The sequence below is a fragment of the Ixodes scapularis genome, unplaced genomic scaffold (assembly GCF_016920785.2).
Source record: "Ixodes scapularis isolate PalLabHiFi unplaced genomic scaffold, ASM1692078v2 PGA_scaffold9__187_contigs__length_104089568, whole genome shotgun sequence".
NCBI classification, from domain to species: domain Eukaryota; kingdom Metazoa; phylum Arthropoda; class Arachnida; order Ixodida; family Ixodidae; genus Ixodes; species Ixodes scapularis.
Window position 1 is genome coordinate 11,909,231 of NW_024609884.1, and position 13,959 is coordinate 11,923,189.

The 13,959-nt window shown below is 45.7% G+C and overlaps 2 protein-coding genes across 2 annotated transcripts in view; one reads left to right on the forward strand and one right to left on the reverse strand.

Annotated features, from left to right (window-relative positions):
- The window catches only part of LOC8043554 (L-fucose kinase), a 41,178-nt gene extending 33,258 nt beyond the window's left edge, over nucleotides 1-7,920 (forward strand). Inside the window, exons 19-27 of the mRNA XM_029982191.4 lie at nucleotides 147-311; nucleotides 767-801; nucleotides 866-966; nucleotides 3,936-4,076; nucleotides 4,231-4,325; nucleotides 4,811-5,029; nucleotides 5,492-5,594; nucleotides 6,873-7,096; nucleotides 7,609-7,920. Of these exons, the coding sequence (XP_029838051.3) occupies nucleotides 147-311; nucleotides 767-801; nucleotides 866-966; nucleotides 3,936-4,076; nucleotides 4,231-4,325; nucleotides 4,811-5,029; nucleotides 5,492-5,594; nucleotides 6,873-7,096; nucleotides 7,609-7,698 (1,173 nt within the window). The 3' untranslated portion in view covers nucleotides 7,699-7,920. The remainder of the gene's footprint in view (nucleotides 1-146; nucleotides 312-766; nucleotides 802-865; nucleotides 967-3,935; nucleotides 4,077-4,230; nucleotides 4,326-4,810; nucleotides 5,030-5,491; nucleotides 5,595-6,872; nucleotides 7,097-7,608) is intronic.
- Nucleotides 7,921-9,035: 1,115 nt separating this feature from the next.
- On the reverse strand, nucleotides 9,036-10,570 carry LOC8043555 (tRNA methyltransferase 10 homolog C). The gene has a single exon (XM_002399979.5). The coding sequence runs from the start codon at nucleotides 10,446-10,448 to the stop codon at nucleotides 9,282-9,284; it is 1,167 nt and encodes a 388-aa protein (XP_002400023.4). The 5' UTR covers nucleotides 10,449-10,570; the 3' UTR covers nucleotides 9,036-9,281.
- Nucleotides 10,571-13,959: the final 3,389 nt, after the last annotated feature.

Genomic DNA, 13,959 nt, shown 5'->3' on the forward strand with positions numbered 1-13,959 from the left:
ACTGTTATTCCCTGTTTAGTGTTGAAATTGAGACATTGAGACCTACTGCACTACCTTCTTGCGTTGGTTGGTTTTTCTCATTGCAGTAAGGAGGGTTGCTCCAACAGCTGATACCGAAAGCGTGGCATTTTTCTTGTCCTATTCAGTTTGTCGTTGCAAAGCCAACTGGAGAAGGCCTCGCCTATGACGTCTGGGCTGTGGCCGAATGCCCGGCTCGCATGGACCTGTTTGGTGGGTGGACAGACACTCCGCCTATCTGCTATGAATTGGGCGGCTCTGTAATCAATGTGGCCGTGCTCGTTGACGGACAGGTGAGTACTTCAATGCAGCCCTGTAATATTTGATGGGTAGAATGAAAATATGACCAGCCTACAGGATTGCGAAAGATGCTGAACACTTTTGCTGTATTTGCATGCCTTGAGCCACCACAAGCTTGCGTGGCCTAGCACACACGCACCTGCCTCGCTCAGGTTTGCCGCGTGATTCAATTGTCATCAGCTCATGCTGTTGCATGTTGTACTCATGCTGTAACTTTATACCAGAAAAGCTGCTACCTAGACTGTGGAAGGCATTATTTGCTACTGGATTTCTTGCCTTGGCCTTGCTATGGTGGTCAAAATTTTAATGCCATTTTTCATTTACTGGCAATGGAAAGCTCACTTCAAGGGACACTTGTTACCTTTCCCATTGCAATGAATGGTGCATGTTCTTATGTCCTTTGCAAATTCATCTAATGACTTACACATCCTTATTTGTTTTGCTTCAGAGACCAATTGGAGCCAAGGCAAGGAGGTTGACTGAGTAAGTAAATGAAACAAAGGCTGCATAGTTGAATAGATATTTTATGCCTTCCACGTCTTTTCAGACCACACATCATTCTCACGCTACTGCACCACAATGTGCCTGAGACAATAACCATTAGAAACATGGCTGACCTTCTTGACTACAATCAACCTGGAGCCAGAGGTAAGGTGTGACAACATGTTGCTGGTATTTCTGTCATCTTTCGCTCATTTTGTGTGGATTGATTATATATACAGGGTGTTTCTCGAAATATGGGTTATATCGCTCTCGCTAAAAGTATTGCAAAGAGAACAGGTTGATGTCATTTCGCTTTCTGCCAAAGAGCCTATTTAGAAAAATGAATAATGTTCAGTATAATTAGGTTCTTAATTATTTTTCAGTATTTAACTTTTTAATAATCAATAAATTTAAAGGTATGGTTTCAATTAAAGATCTTCTGTGCATCATCGAAAACCACTAAATTAGTACACTTAACACAAGAAAAGAAAGTGCATTTGCCGGGTTTTAATTTTCATATATTCATTAAACCACAAAGGCGTTGATTCCTAAGTATTATGGCGAGATATAGCGTCTGCATTTTATAAACCATGTTTAAATATTGTGCGTTTTAGACTGTCTGAAACGACCATGCGACACCCTACAGCACCATGAGCAACAAAATGTCACGGTAGCTATGTAAAAAGGTTCAACAGATATTCAACTTTATATAATTTTCAAATATTAGATTGGGAGTAATAAATAGATTGAATTATTTATTGCCGTTCTTGTATTAGTTAGACGCCACTACATCACGTGAACGCGATAGTTTCGGTATCAAACATATCTGGGTCTTCTGTTGTTTGTTAACCATCGCAGTCATGCTGCTTGTCCCGCTGCAGCTCGCATTCATTGTGGAATGAGGTTGTGAAACCTGGTTGTGGATTAGAAATATAGTAAAACATAAAGTCAAGCAATAAAGAAGTCATAATCTCAAGGGGATTTGAACCCAGAACTTAGCAAAATCAGTGGCAAGGAAGGACACGTGCGCATGACTTTTCGACTATGAGCACGTCCGTTTTTGGCCGCTTATTTTTGCAAGTGAAGTCCAAGGGCGTTGTACCAGTTTTTCCACAACTGGCTTTATGGTCGTAAGTTTTCCATTAATTTTCCATTACCACAATCTCCCTCAAGCACCCAAAAGCGATTCAATTTATTTATATTTCCAGCGTCCTCATTCTTTTGCTGTGATTGGATCAGCAATTTTATGGTCGAAGCAATAGCACATTCACGGCTCGTCATTTGACGATCGTATCGTTACACGGCTCAACCGATCAAAATGGCCGACCATTCCCTCAAACTTTACTTTTTTGCATGACATACAGTTGCAGAGGAGATTATGGTAGCACAAACAACATACAGTGTCGGCGTACGGCTCATAACCTAAAAGTCAACCGCGGTGTAATAGGCGGCGCTAAGCTCATTGAGGTTGGCCATGTTACAGTAATCTGAGCATAATATCAGACGTCTGATGTCATCCATTGACTTGCGTGCAGGACATCATTAAGGTCCCGTTGTTGGAGCGATATCTGACGTTCTGGCTTCGTTCATCAAGTCCAGGTTACGTCGCCATCTTGCACAGACAACAAATACTCTCTATTGGTTATCTATCGTGACGTATTTGTAGAGCTGAGAGAGGAGCTCCCCGGGAAACCGAAACTAAGTATCTTTTTTTATGCTAGTAAATGAATTTGGGCGATCAAAAGAATGATTGTGGGTTGTAGAATAAAGGACAAGATAGTAACCTGTGACCAAAGCTTGTGACTAAAGCTGCCTTGCCTAAAAAAGTGTGGTGCGAACCAGCCAGATGACACGCTTTGCTGTTTGAATGACATTGCAAGAATAAGCTTTGATTTTTAGATTAACCTTCCATCATATGAAGAATCCGTGGCGGTGTGTATTGGTTGCATGCTTAGGCCACGTGGGAGCAGGACCAGTGGCGTGGAGATGCGCTTTCATAGGAAACTGAAACTTGAAAATGCATGCAAATTTGTTTGATGATAATGCAATTAGTGCAGAGGTGCAGGTAAGCCGGACAGAATAAACAATAATAATCCCTGGAGAAGGGGAACAAGGAAGACAAAGGACAAACACAAATCTCCAAACACAGCTAGGTGACTGGTGTACACTGAAAATAGTTTTTGTGTCCAGTTCACCTGCACCTTTGCATTGCATAATCATCTTAACCTTAAAATGCAGGCCGTTCACCCTTGTTGGTTTTAGACTGGTTTCAGCTGATAAAACCCGTTTGCTCTACTAACGCCTGACTCGATACTGATTAGCTTAGTTAGTATAGCTCTCCACTGGAAATGTAGAGGTCCCTGGTATGATACCAGGACCAGACGGAACTTTTTAGTCATACACCAGTCACCTAGCTGTGTTTGGAGATTTGTGTTTGTCCTCTGTCCCCCTTGTTCCCCTTCTCCAAGGATTATTATTGTTTATTCTGTCCAGCTCACCTGCACCTTTGCATTAATTGCATTATCATCATAACCTTGAAATGCAGGCCGTTCACTCTTGTTGGTGTTAGGCTGGTGGCAGCTGATAAAAGCTGTTTGCTCTACTGACATCTAACTCCTGTTTAGATCAGTTGGTAGAGCACTCCACTGGAAATGGAGAGCTCCCTGGTTCGTTTCCAGGACCAGGCGGATTCTTTCAGCATGCACCATTCACCTAGCTTTGTTTAGAGATCTGTGTTTGTCCTTTGTACCCTTTCTCCAGGGATTTTTATAGTTCTTGCAAATTTAGTAGTTTCGTGGGGGGAGTGCCATAAAATGCTTTGTGTGCCTTATATTTTTGTAAAGTGCACCAATTTAGTGTTTTTTTTATGATGCCCAAAAAGCTGAGTGGAAACCATAACTTTAAATTTACTCATTAAAAAGTTAATTACTCGAAAATAACGAAGAAGCTAATTATAATTAACATTATTCATTTTCCTAAATTCTACGCCCTTTGGCATAGACCAATATCGACATCAACCTTGTTTTCTGTGCCACGCATACTTTTTACAGGAGCGGTTTGGCCCGCGTTCCAAAAAGCGCTCTAAGATCGTACAATTTAGTGTGAAGTTTAGCTGGGACATGTACTTGTTGCAGGTGCACTCTTGAAAGCCTGCCTTGTTGGATCCAACGTTGTACAGATTACAGACGAGAATCTGTCACTGTCGAAGCAGCTTAAGGAGCAGCACGGTGGAGGCATTGAACTTGACAGCTGGTCAAACCTTCCTCAAGGATCAGGTCTCTCAAATTAATTGCTTTGGAAATTTCCATTTCTCCCATGCCAGGACCGATTCCCGGTGTGCAGTTTTCCGGGTTAAAAAATGAAAACAAATTTTGCGAAGAAGTGCTGGAAAGATGGATGATTTTCTCTTTTTGTTTCCTTCAAATTTAGGATTGGGGACTAGCAGCATCCTGGCCAGTGCAATTGTGGCAGCTCTCTGGGCAGCAGTAGGCTGGACTTTTGACAAAAGCTCCCTGATCCACTGCGTGAGCCACGATTATTGTTGGCTCTCTCTTAAAGGCTGACATGCAACCTCGGTTTTCTCGTGTCCTCATCTCCTGAACGTTGAGGGGAGCCATGTTGGGGCAAGATGAGAGCTGGAGAGAATGTGGAAAATGGGGAAGGGAGCAAACTGGGAAAGCACGAGGTGCATATGAGCCTTTAACAATGCAGAGAGTAAGTCGTCTGCTTCTTGTGCAGGAATTGCGGTGATCTCAGAACAACGCTGTGCTCTGATTGGCTTTGATTGGAAGGATAGTGGGTAGACTTCAATGCTAGATGCCTTGAGATCTACCCACTATTTTTTTAATCGGCCAATAAGAGCTCGGCGTTCTAACATCATCGCAACCCCTGTGCAATAAGCAGACGAACTTGAGCTCCGCATTACCTTTGGGCGACTGACTGTCTCGGGTGTAAACCCATTCGAAGGATTGAGAAGCAAAATGCTTAACTGCCAAGTTGTGGTGTTTAGGTTCTGCGTGTGGAACAGCTCCTCACAACCGGTGGTGGATGGCAAGACCAAGTGGGTGGGGTCACTGGTGGCCTTGTCCGGGGCTACTCAAACCCTGGACTCCCCCTTCGCATTCACATTGAAGCTTTCCCTCTGACCAAGCAGCTTTTGGCACAGCTGAGTGCTCACTTCGTGCTCCTCTACACTGGCAAAGTGAGGCTGGCCAAAAATCTACTCCAGGTATGGCTTTCTGTTGGGTGTAAGATGAAAGTGTATGTTGCCCAAAGCGTGCTTCGGAATTCATCCAACTTGAACTCATTGACTTGAATTTGTGCCGAGATCGCCCATTTTTGCAACATTAGCCATCAGAAATTTTCCATGGCCGATTACAAGAACAGGAATAAAAATTGAAGAGAGCTGCTGGAAACATTCAGTATTTTGAAGATACCCAGGATCTATATGTAAATAGAATAGTGTTTCACATTTTGGCCTCAAGCTTCCTAGATAGTAGGCTTGAGCTTGGGTGAAGTGATCATTGTGGCAAATCTTGCCTGCCACAACTGTACATACTAGTATTTTTTTTTTGTCCTGATCATAACGAAATATTTATGATGTAGTCAGGTAGCAGAATTGAATATGGCATGCCAAGCGAATTTAGGTTATGTAATCGGGCCTAAAGATGAGGAATTGGTATTTTTTCAGACAGTCATAAGGAACTGGTACACAAGGGATACCAAGGTGATTGCATGCTTCAGGGAGCTTTTGCATCAGTGTGAGACAAGTGTGAGAGACGTTTTCTTGTCAGGTAAGCTTTTTATGTATTTATCACATCAGCATTTAGTGATATAGTGATAATTTAATAGCTTTAAGGCCGTTTCAAGTCTGCTTTAAAGGGGCACTGGCACCCCAAAGGTCGTATCCTTTTTAATTGTCTAAAACGATGCAAGTTGTAGTCATAGACTCGCAAAAAAAACCGCCTCACGAAAAAAAATTTTCCCGCACGCGCGCGCGCCTTTTTATTTTTGCCGTTTATATCTCCCGCGCTCACCTCCTTGCTTCTTTTGATCGGTGACGCCAAAAATCGGGAAATTTAGGAGCTTTGTAGGCGACATTTCTATAACATTTAATAGCGGCAATCGTAAAACATGTTTTTTAACGCAATTGCGAACGCACTACGGCTCCTCTTTTTGAAATACCAAAAATCAGAGTTCGGTGAGATGTCGCTTCCTGGATGTGTATCCTCCCTCGGAAAACTTGGCGGCGCTCAAGCAGAGGGTGACCGGCGAGTCGGGGAAGAAACCGGTTTTATCCCGCGGCGGCTCCCTTCTATCCTGCCTCCTCACCTCCTCCTCGCTTCGGGTCGCGGCGGCAACGGCCAACGGCGCTTTGCTTCGAAGCGTGGAGCGGAGGTCCGAAAGAAAGTCGAGTCGCAGGAGACCACAAAATTTTATTTACTGCACTGGCGCGGATCGCGCAGGAACTTCAAATTCGGCACTTGGAAATTGTTTTTTTAATTCAGAAATACTGAATTCCCCAGTTTCGAATTTTGAGGGTAATGTCCCGGCATAGTTTTCAATCGTTACAGATAATAAAAAAAAAAAATATGATTTCGATGTATCAGTGCCCCTTTAAGTGGGTTATTCTCTTCCTTCAACCTTTACCAAGCCCAAGCACACTTCAAAGAACCTATCAATTGATTGTTTTATTAATGTCATAATTTATGATTTTCCTCCAGAGTGTTTTATGACCGTCTCAGTTGAATTCCATTTACTCAAAGATTCTCCCATCTGTATCGTCCTCTATATGTCTCCTCTTTCTAATTGTTTAACTTCAAAAGCATGGTAGCTAGTTTGATAATTTGCATTGTGTAGCTATTTCACACTCTGATGGTGCAGAGCTAGCATACTGTGTAACACAGTTAAAATCTGCACCTGGTAATTTTCACAAATTACCAAACGTTATTGCCACAAATTGAACATGTTGGAGTGTGCCAGAACTCACAGGGTGTAAGGGCTATGCGAGTGAATGCCTTCGCGACATCCGGTGAGAGTATTGCCATTTCGACCATTTAAAATTCTGACAGGGGACTTTGAGGCAATCGGCAAGAGCCTGGGCAAGTACTGGAGCCTCAAAAAGGTGCTCGCTGTGGGTTGCGAACCAGAGTTCGTTCGGCGTCTGATGGACCTGCTCAGTCCTCATGTTCACGGGCAACTTTTGCTTGGAGCTGGTGGAGGTGGATTCCTCTGTGCCCTGATGAAGCAGCCGCACATGGTCGACTCGGTCAGGAAACTCCTGGCTAATGCCGAGGTGTGTTGAAGTTTTATCTGCTGTTAAAGTGCGTGGCTGCTATTATAGGCGTTTTTGGAAGACGGGAGCATTATCAAACTAATCGCAGTATTGAGGCATTTTTCCTCTTTTGTACGTCTAAAATAAAGATTGCTACCATGATGTGTGATAGAAGCCTCTAGGGGAAAAACTGGTGGTATTTGATAAGTATGACATAACCTGGTATCTACGAAAACTATATAGATAATTGGATGCTACGTAACCAAGAATGAGTAGTGCTAGAATCGTTGGTGTGTGATCTTCAAAGTTTAATGGGAAATATTTTAAAACACTATCTTTGCGGCCTCAATTTTTCACGAATTGGGCAGCAAGGCTATATTCGTGAATTCTCGTCTGTGGGCAATAGAAATAGTTGTGTGCTCTTAAAGTTGGCAAATTTTCTAATTCTCGAAATTCATGAAAATCGGACTCGTGAACATTAAGGGTATGACAGTGTACAAGAGTTTTACACTGCTGCCTTTTCTTTATTCCAGGGCATGGAAAGGGTAACTGTGCACCATGTGGACATTGACTTGGCTGGTCTGAGGCTTTGTGTTAGGGGGAATGTAATCCCCCTGCACTGAAAGTGCACATTTTGCACACATGGAAAAACATACCTATGCATCTACACGTGTTGTTTTCTATGAAATATGGAGAGGACCACTTTTTAAACTACCCAAGCTCTTCAGCTTTTCTTGGAGCTCTTCCTTTGAACTGTATCAAATTGAAATAAAGGAAGCACCTAGTGTTTGTCAGGCTGCATTCACCAGCTCTGCATGAACATATGGTGTTTATTTACTTGTTCATTTTTATGTTTTTTGTGTTTGTATCTGACAATGTATGCTGCTTCTTAAGTTTTGCCATAGGATGGTGCCAATTAAAAAGCAACTCCGGTCAATATTTTCGAATTTGGGATTACGACTGTTTTCAGCTGAGTCAGTGTCCCTGAATTACAAGGTATAATTCTTTTTTTGCGATATTGTGTGTAGTTTTATAGATGTCGCGGCTCAGAGTTTGGCTTCTTGCGTCTACGGCTAAACCGAAACTATTGCTAGAAAGGGATAGCAACACTGATCATCAGCTGTACGGCTGCGACGCAACGTCACGGGGGTGCTGCGGTACGCGGTACAACGTGCGGAATCAATCGCAGCGCCACCACGACATGACGTCACTGGACTGCTGCAGTGCGCATCGTCCAGTGTTGCTTGACTAAAAGCTGACCTGCTTGCCGCCCTCTAAAGAGCAGCTGGTCGCATCTTTGAAATCTGTTTTGGTGGAGTATGCGGCTTCACTTTGACGTTATATTTTGGCTGTGATCATATTTCTTGTCACTAAAGCGATACCAGTCGCTTTGGTGACTGGTATCGCTTTTGTTCTCAGCCGGAGTTGCCCTTTAAAGCAACATGTTCTGTATGTGCTGCAGGAGCTTCTATTTGTTTGCAAATCCACCTCTCTTGGCAGAAGTGCCAAGAGAATCGAGGATTTCTTGGTAGGAAACCAGAGGAAGGAAAAGGCGATAGTAGGAAGGAGTGGGGAGGAGCCTCTTTATACCAACGGCAAAAAATATGCCAGAATGGGCACAAAAGCTTGGGATCTATACTCCATTTCACCTTACGATGTACCGCAGAAAAGGCTACATGCGCGAGCTCCCTGCTCTAGGGAAGATCTCTGCGGCACAAGCTCTCGTGCATTAAGGGCAGCTGCCAACGCTATGAGCTCTCACTTCTAGCCTTCGTTGCGGTACAACATAAGGTGAAACGGAGTATAGCATGTTCACTCGAAGGAATGTTCGCACTCGCTCGTACCACGACCACACAGCTTCGTACCGAAAATCCTCAAAACTGAAATACGGAGAGAGTGGATTATAAAATTAACATTCTCCAAAATTCAGACCAAGGGTAGCAAACTAAACAACTTGGAGAAGCTCGTCAATATGCTTTTATTTTAAAGACATGAGTAGGGCTATTAAATTTATTTAAAAGATAATGCTACAAATATAAAGGTTTTAGTGTTTGAAGCATGCATTCTACACAACCTTGTGCTTGTACAATAGCAGCTGTCGCACACTGCTATTAAACCGTCGGTATGTATCTTAGAAATGGTACATGCAAATTTTATTTATTTTGTATTTATCACCAAATAAGCAGATGCTTATTATATTTGACTGCTAGGACACATTTAGCTTGGGATGAATAAATTTAAGAGCATGGTCCCAATTGTTTGTTTGCTTCAATGCTAGCAGAATCTTCATAACGTCAGTCAAGTGCAATGCTTTGGCTTTATCCTTTTCCCATTCGAGTGTGAAGGTGTGTGGGAACCGCATTGTCCTTACTCCCTCTTGGATGGCCTTTGCAAACGTTGCGCCTTCTTTGGTGTCCTTATCCACCAACACCCCGACCACGTACACGGCATCGTGGTCGAAGACATCGAGCGTTTCTTTACCTTCCGGAGTCAGGTAAACGATCTTTTCCTTGGGAAAAAGATCGAGGTAGCTGCGCTCTGTCACTTCTGAAAGCGTAGTGTGCTTCGCGGGCTTAAACAGCGTATTGTGCAGCAACTCCGTCGTTCTGTGCTTCGGGTTCGCATTGCAAAAATGCAAATGAAAAGGGTCGCGGCTGAACCGATTCCGACTGTAGACTGCCTTGAGATCAATGACAGCTTTGTTGCATTCCCTGGGCGTCATCTGGTCGTCGTAGCCCATATCGAACACGAGGCTCTGGCCGAACAGCACAGCAGGTATCTGTCTCGACTCGTAGAAGGTGTTTATGGCTGCTTCGCGGAGGCGTATGAAAAAGCAATTGCCGAAAAGCCGGTATTCGTCCGTGTAGTCTGCCGTGTGCGGCACGAACGGCAGGCTCGGTGGCTTCGGCTCGGGTGTCGCGGGAACTACAACGCCCGCCTCGCGTTCAAGTTCCCGGAGAAGCTTCCTTTCCTTGTGCGCGAGGTACTCGAAGAACCTACACTTCTTGGTAAACGATGGCTGAGCTAGCAAGTCGATCACGTTTTCCCGAGTCAAGTTTAGCGGCGCTAATAAGCCGTGGCGTAGCCTCAGCTTGTGCTGACGCAGTAGCGGTCGTAGGCGTCGCTTAGTTTCCTTGTCGGCGGCCAGGTCTGGAAAATCTGTGACGCTGTACCGACGGATATCGCACCATTCCTCCTCTTGCAGTTCTACCGACTGATGGGTCCTCTGCATAGAGACAGAAGGGTTGCTGCATAGCCGGGCATTTTTGAAGAACGGTCCACGTCTGGTGTCGATCTTCGCATACTTGCTGCTTTGAAAGAGCAGGAATGATGAATGGCGCAACACAGTCTGTTGGAGAACCGTAGAGTTCATTTCCGTTCTTCACTGTTACCGCGGCCGTCGTCCCGACCACACGAAAACTCACGCGACCGTAGCACGCTACTCGCCGTTGAAACGGTCAAAGCAATCAGCAATGGACGCGGCCATGTTTTGTCAGTGTTGTGAGCTGAGAGCGTTGCAGTTCTTGTACTTCACTAGAACCAGCGAAACCACAAGGGAGTTTTTGTAGTGTGGAAAAAATTCGAAATGTAAAATTTTCCAGTGAAAACTTTATGCTGAGAATATTTTAAATTGTCTAACGAAATCTCCGAATAGATCTTTTTTTTTTTCAAATTGAAGCGCCCCTGGTGGCACGGTGGCACGAACGTAACACGCTGCCGAAAAAAACACTTGGTACTATTTTTGTGGTTCCCGATGTGGGGGGCCGGATTCTGGGCAAATGTAGAACGATGGATTGCAACGTCCCTGCTGGTGCCCCTGGTGTGCAAGCACGTTCGCATGCGCGTGAAGCAAAGTTATGCAGGCTTGGAAGTTCACGTCCTTGGCTGCAGGAGTACAGACACCGGCTGACTGATCAAAACCGAAACCATGCCACTCCGCTCCGTGGTCAACTGGTCCCCAGCTTGCAACGCGTGCAGTGTTGCATGGAGGAAGTTTTGAAAGTGGCCTATTGTTTGGTGGGCACTCCAAACTATCTGGTGATACGAAAGGCACTGTGAATTATGGGAATGTCCTGTATGCTCCCTGCCCCGCGGTATCTTCCACGTGGCACTGAAGAAAGAGAGAGGCTAGAGATGGGACCGAATCTGCCGAACTTCAGATTCGGCAAAGTTCGGCACATGACGAACTTTTTAAGGAAAGGTCGGCAAAGATTCGGCGAAAATTCGGCACATGTTTGTGCACGCGCAAGAACGCGACGGGGTCATGGATTACAAATGGACGCCGTGAGGTTGTGCAGTTACCATAGTACAGTGAAGTGCTACCAGCGGTTACGGCGAGGTGCGGTGTAGGCGACATGGTAACTGTGTGTTTGTCAGCCTTTGCGAGTGTGGTTCTCTTCAATATGTTATGCCTCAAGAACGGAAGATCGCGCGGCGGGTTCCTGAAAAACTTGGATTCTTTAATTCATTGGGTTAAGTACGGTTCATTCATCTGCACAAATTCATTTATATATATATATATATATATATATATATATATATATATATATATATATGTATATATATATATATATATATATATATATATATATATATATGTATAAACAAAGATCAATATCAAAGTCTGACAACAATGTATTTTTTTCGAATCTTTAAAAAGTTCGGCAAAACTTCGGCTTTGCCGAATCCCGATTCGGCGCCGAATTTTCGCTTCGGCAAAAGTTCGGCCCATCACTAGAGGCTACCACCGGCGCACCTAGACACAGGTTTTGTCGAGACTCGACTGCCGCTCGAGAAACCCGCGACGATAGCCTTAAGACGTTCTGGGAACTCGCAGCTTTTTGAACAGTGTCAGCTCAACTGAGTGCCACGTTGCACAGAATACTTCGGGGTACAGCCGGTACTAACCCCTTCTACACTAGACATGGGAATCGTACGAAACGCAGAGCTGGTAGCGTAAATCATGAAAATAGCAGCATTTGTTTGCGTACAAAAGGCGTTCTAATAAAAAAAGTGAAAGCCGTTTACAACTCCCTGTAACGCCGAATTAGAGCGCAGCTCTTGAGGAGGAGGAGGGAAGGGTACTGGGGGGGGGGGCCAAGTGACCTTGGGTGGGGGTCACGTGACCTAGGGGGGTCACGTGACGATGACGATGCCGATGACGTCATCAGTGATGATGACGATGCGGATGCCGGTGACGTCATCAGTGATGACGATGCGGATGCCGGTGACGTCATCAGCGATGATGACGATGCGGATGCCGGTGACGTCATCAGTGATGATGACGATGCGGATGCCGGTGACGTCATCAGTGACGTCACTGATAACGTCATCAGTGATGATGACGATGCGGATGCCGGTGACGTCATCAGTGATGATGACGATGCGGATGCCGGTGACGTCACTGATGACGTCATCAGTGATGATGACGATGCCGGTGACGTCATCAGTGATGATGCGGATGCCGGTGACGTCATCAGTGATGATGACGATGCGGATGCCGGTGACGTCATCAGTGACGTCACTGATAACGTCATTAGTGACGATGACGATGCGGATGCTGGTGACGTCATCAGCGATGATGACGATGCGGATGCCGGTGACGTCATCAGTCATGATGACGATGCGGATGCCGGTGACGTCATCAGTGATGATGACAATGGCGATGCGGATGCCGGTGACGTCATCAGTGATGATGACGATGCGGATGCCAGTGACGTCACTGATGACGTCATCAGCGATGATGACGATGCGGATGCCGGTGACGTCATCAGTGATGATGACGATGCGGATGCCGGTGACGTCATCAGTGACGTCACTGATGACGTCATCAGTGATGATGACGATGCGGATGCCGGTGACGTTATCAGTGACGTCACTGATGACGTCACCGGGGGTCACGTGACCCCGGGGGTCACGTGACTTGGGGTGTCACGTGACCTTGGGGGGTCACGTAACCCCCGATGACCCTTGGGGAGGGGTCACGTGACCTTGGGGTCACGTGACCTTGGGATGACCTTGGGGGTCAAGTGACCTTGGGATGACCTTGGTTACGCCGACGGCGACGGCGACGCCGCTCAAGCCGGGAACGGGCCCCTAAGAGCTGCGCTCTAAAATGAAAGGCATTTACAACTCCCTGTAACGCCAAATTAGAGCGCAGCTCTTGAGGAGGATGGAAAGGTACTGAGGGGAGGGTATACCCCTTCTCCCTCCTCCTCACCTCGTCATCCTACCTGCTGCTACTCCTCCTCCCCCTCCTCCTCCAGTCATCCTTCAACCTTCTCCCCTCGTGTCGGGGGGTCACGTGACTTCGGGGGGGGGGGGGTGTCACGTGACCCCCGTGACGTCATGGGGATCACGTAACCTCACGGTTACGCCGACGCCGCTCAAGCCGGAAACGGGCGCGTAAGAGCTGCGCTCTAAAACAAAAAGAACCAGAGAAGCCATTGTTTGGCGCTTTCTAGGCGCCAACCACTGATACTGCTCGCACAGGCCGCACGATTGCAAAAGACTATAGCTAAACGATTTATTTACAGTCCTGCATCGGTCGAGCAGCCAACACTTTTGTTGAGAATCTGAAGGGAACCTGGAAGGCTATGGATCTGCTCATAAGCGTCGGGAAGCATGGAACAACTTTCGGTCCTTTTTATATTCCCCGTGATGAGTGTAGTATTGTTACATTTACATGAATCCCGACATTGCGGCTTTCGTATCACACAGAGTTCTGCGTTGCGATGCGACCTTTTTTTTAGCACCCTATAATGTCAAACTTCCCCCAACTCGCCTAACCCGCCTTTTTAAATCCAGCATAGCTTTGCAAAGTTTGCGCGAGGATTACCATTCGTGGAGGGGGCTCTTAATTTGGCACACGTTTAGTACCTCTG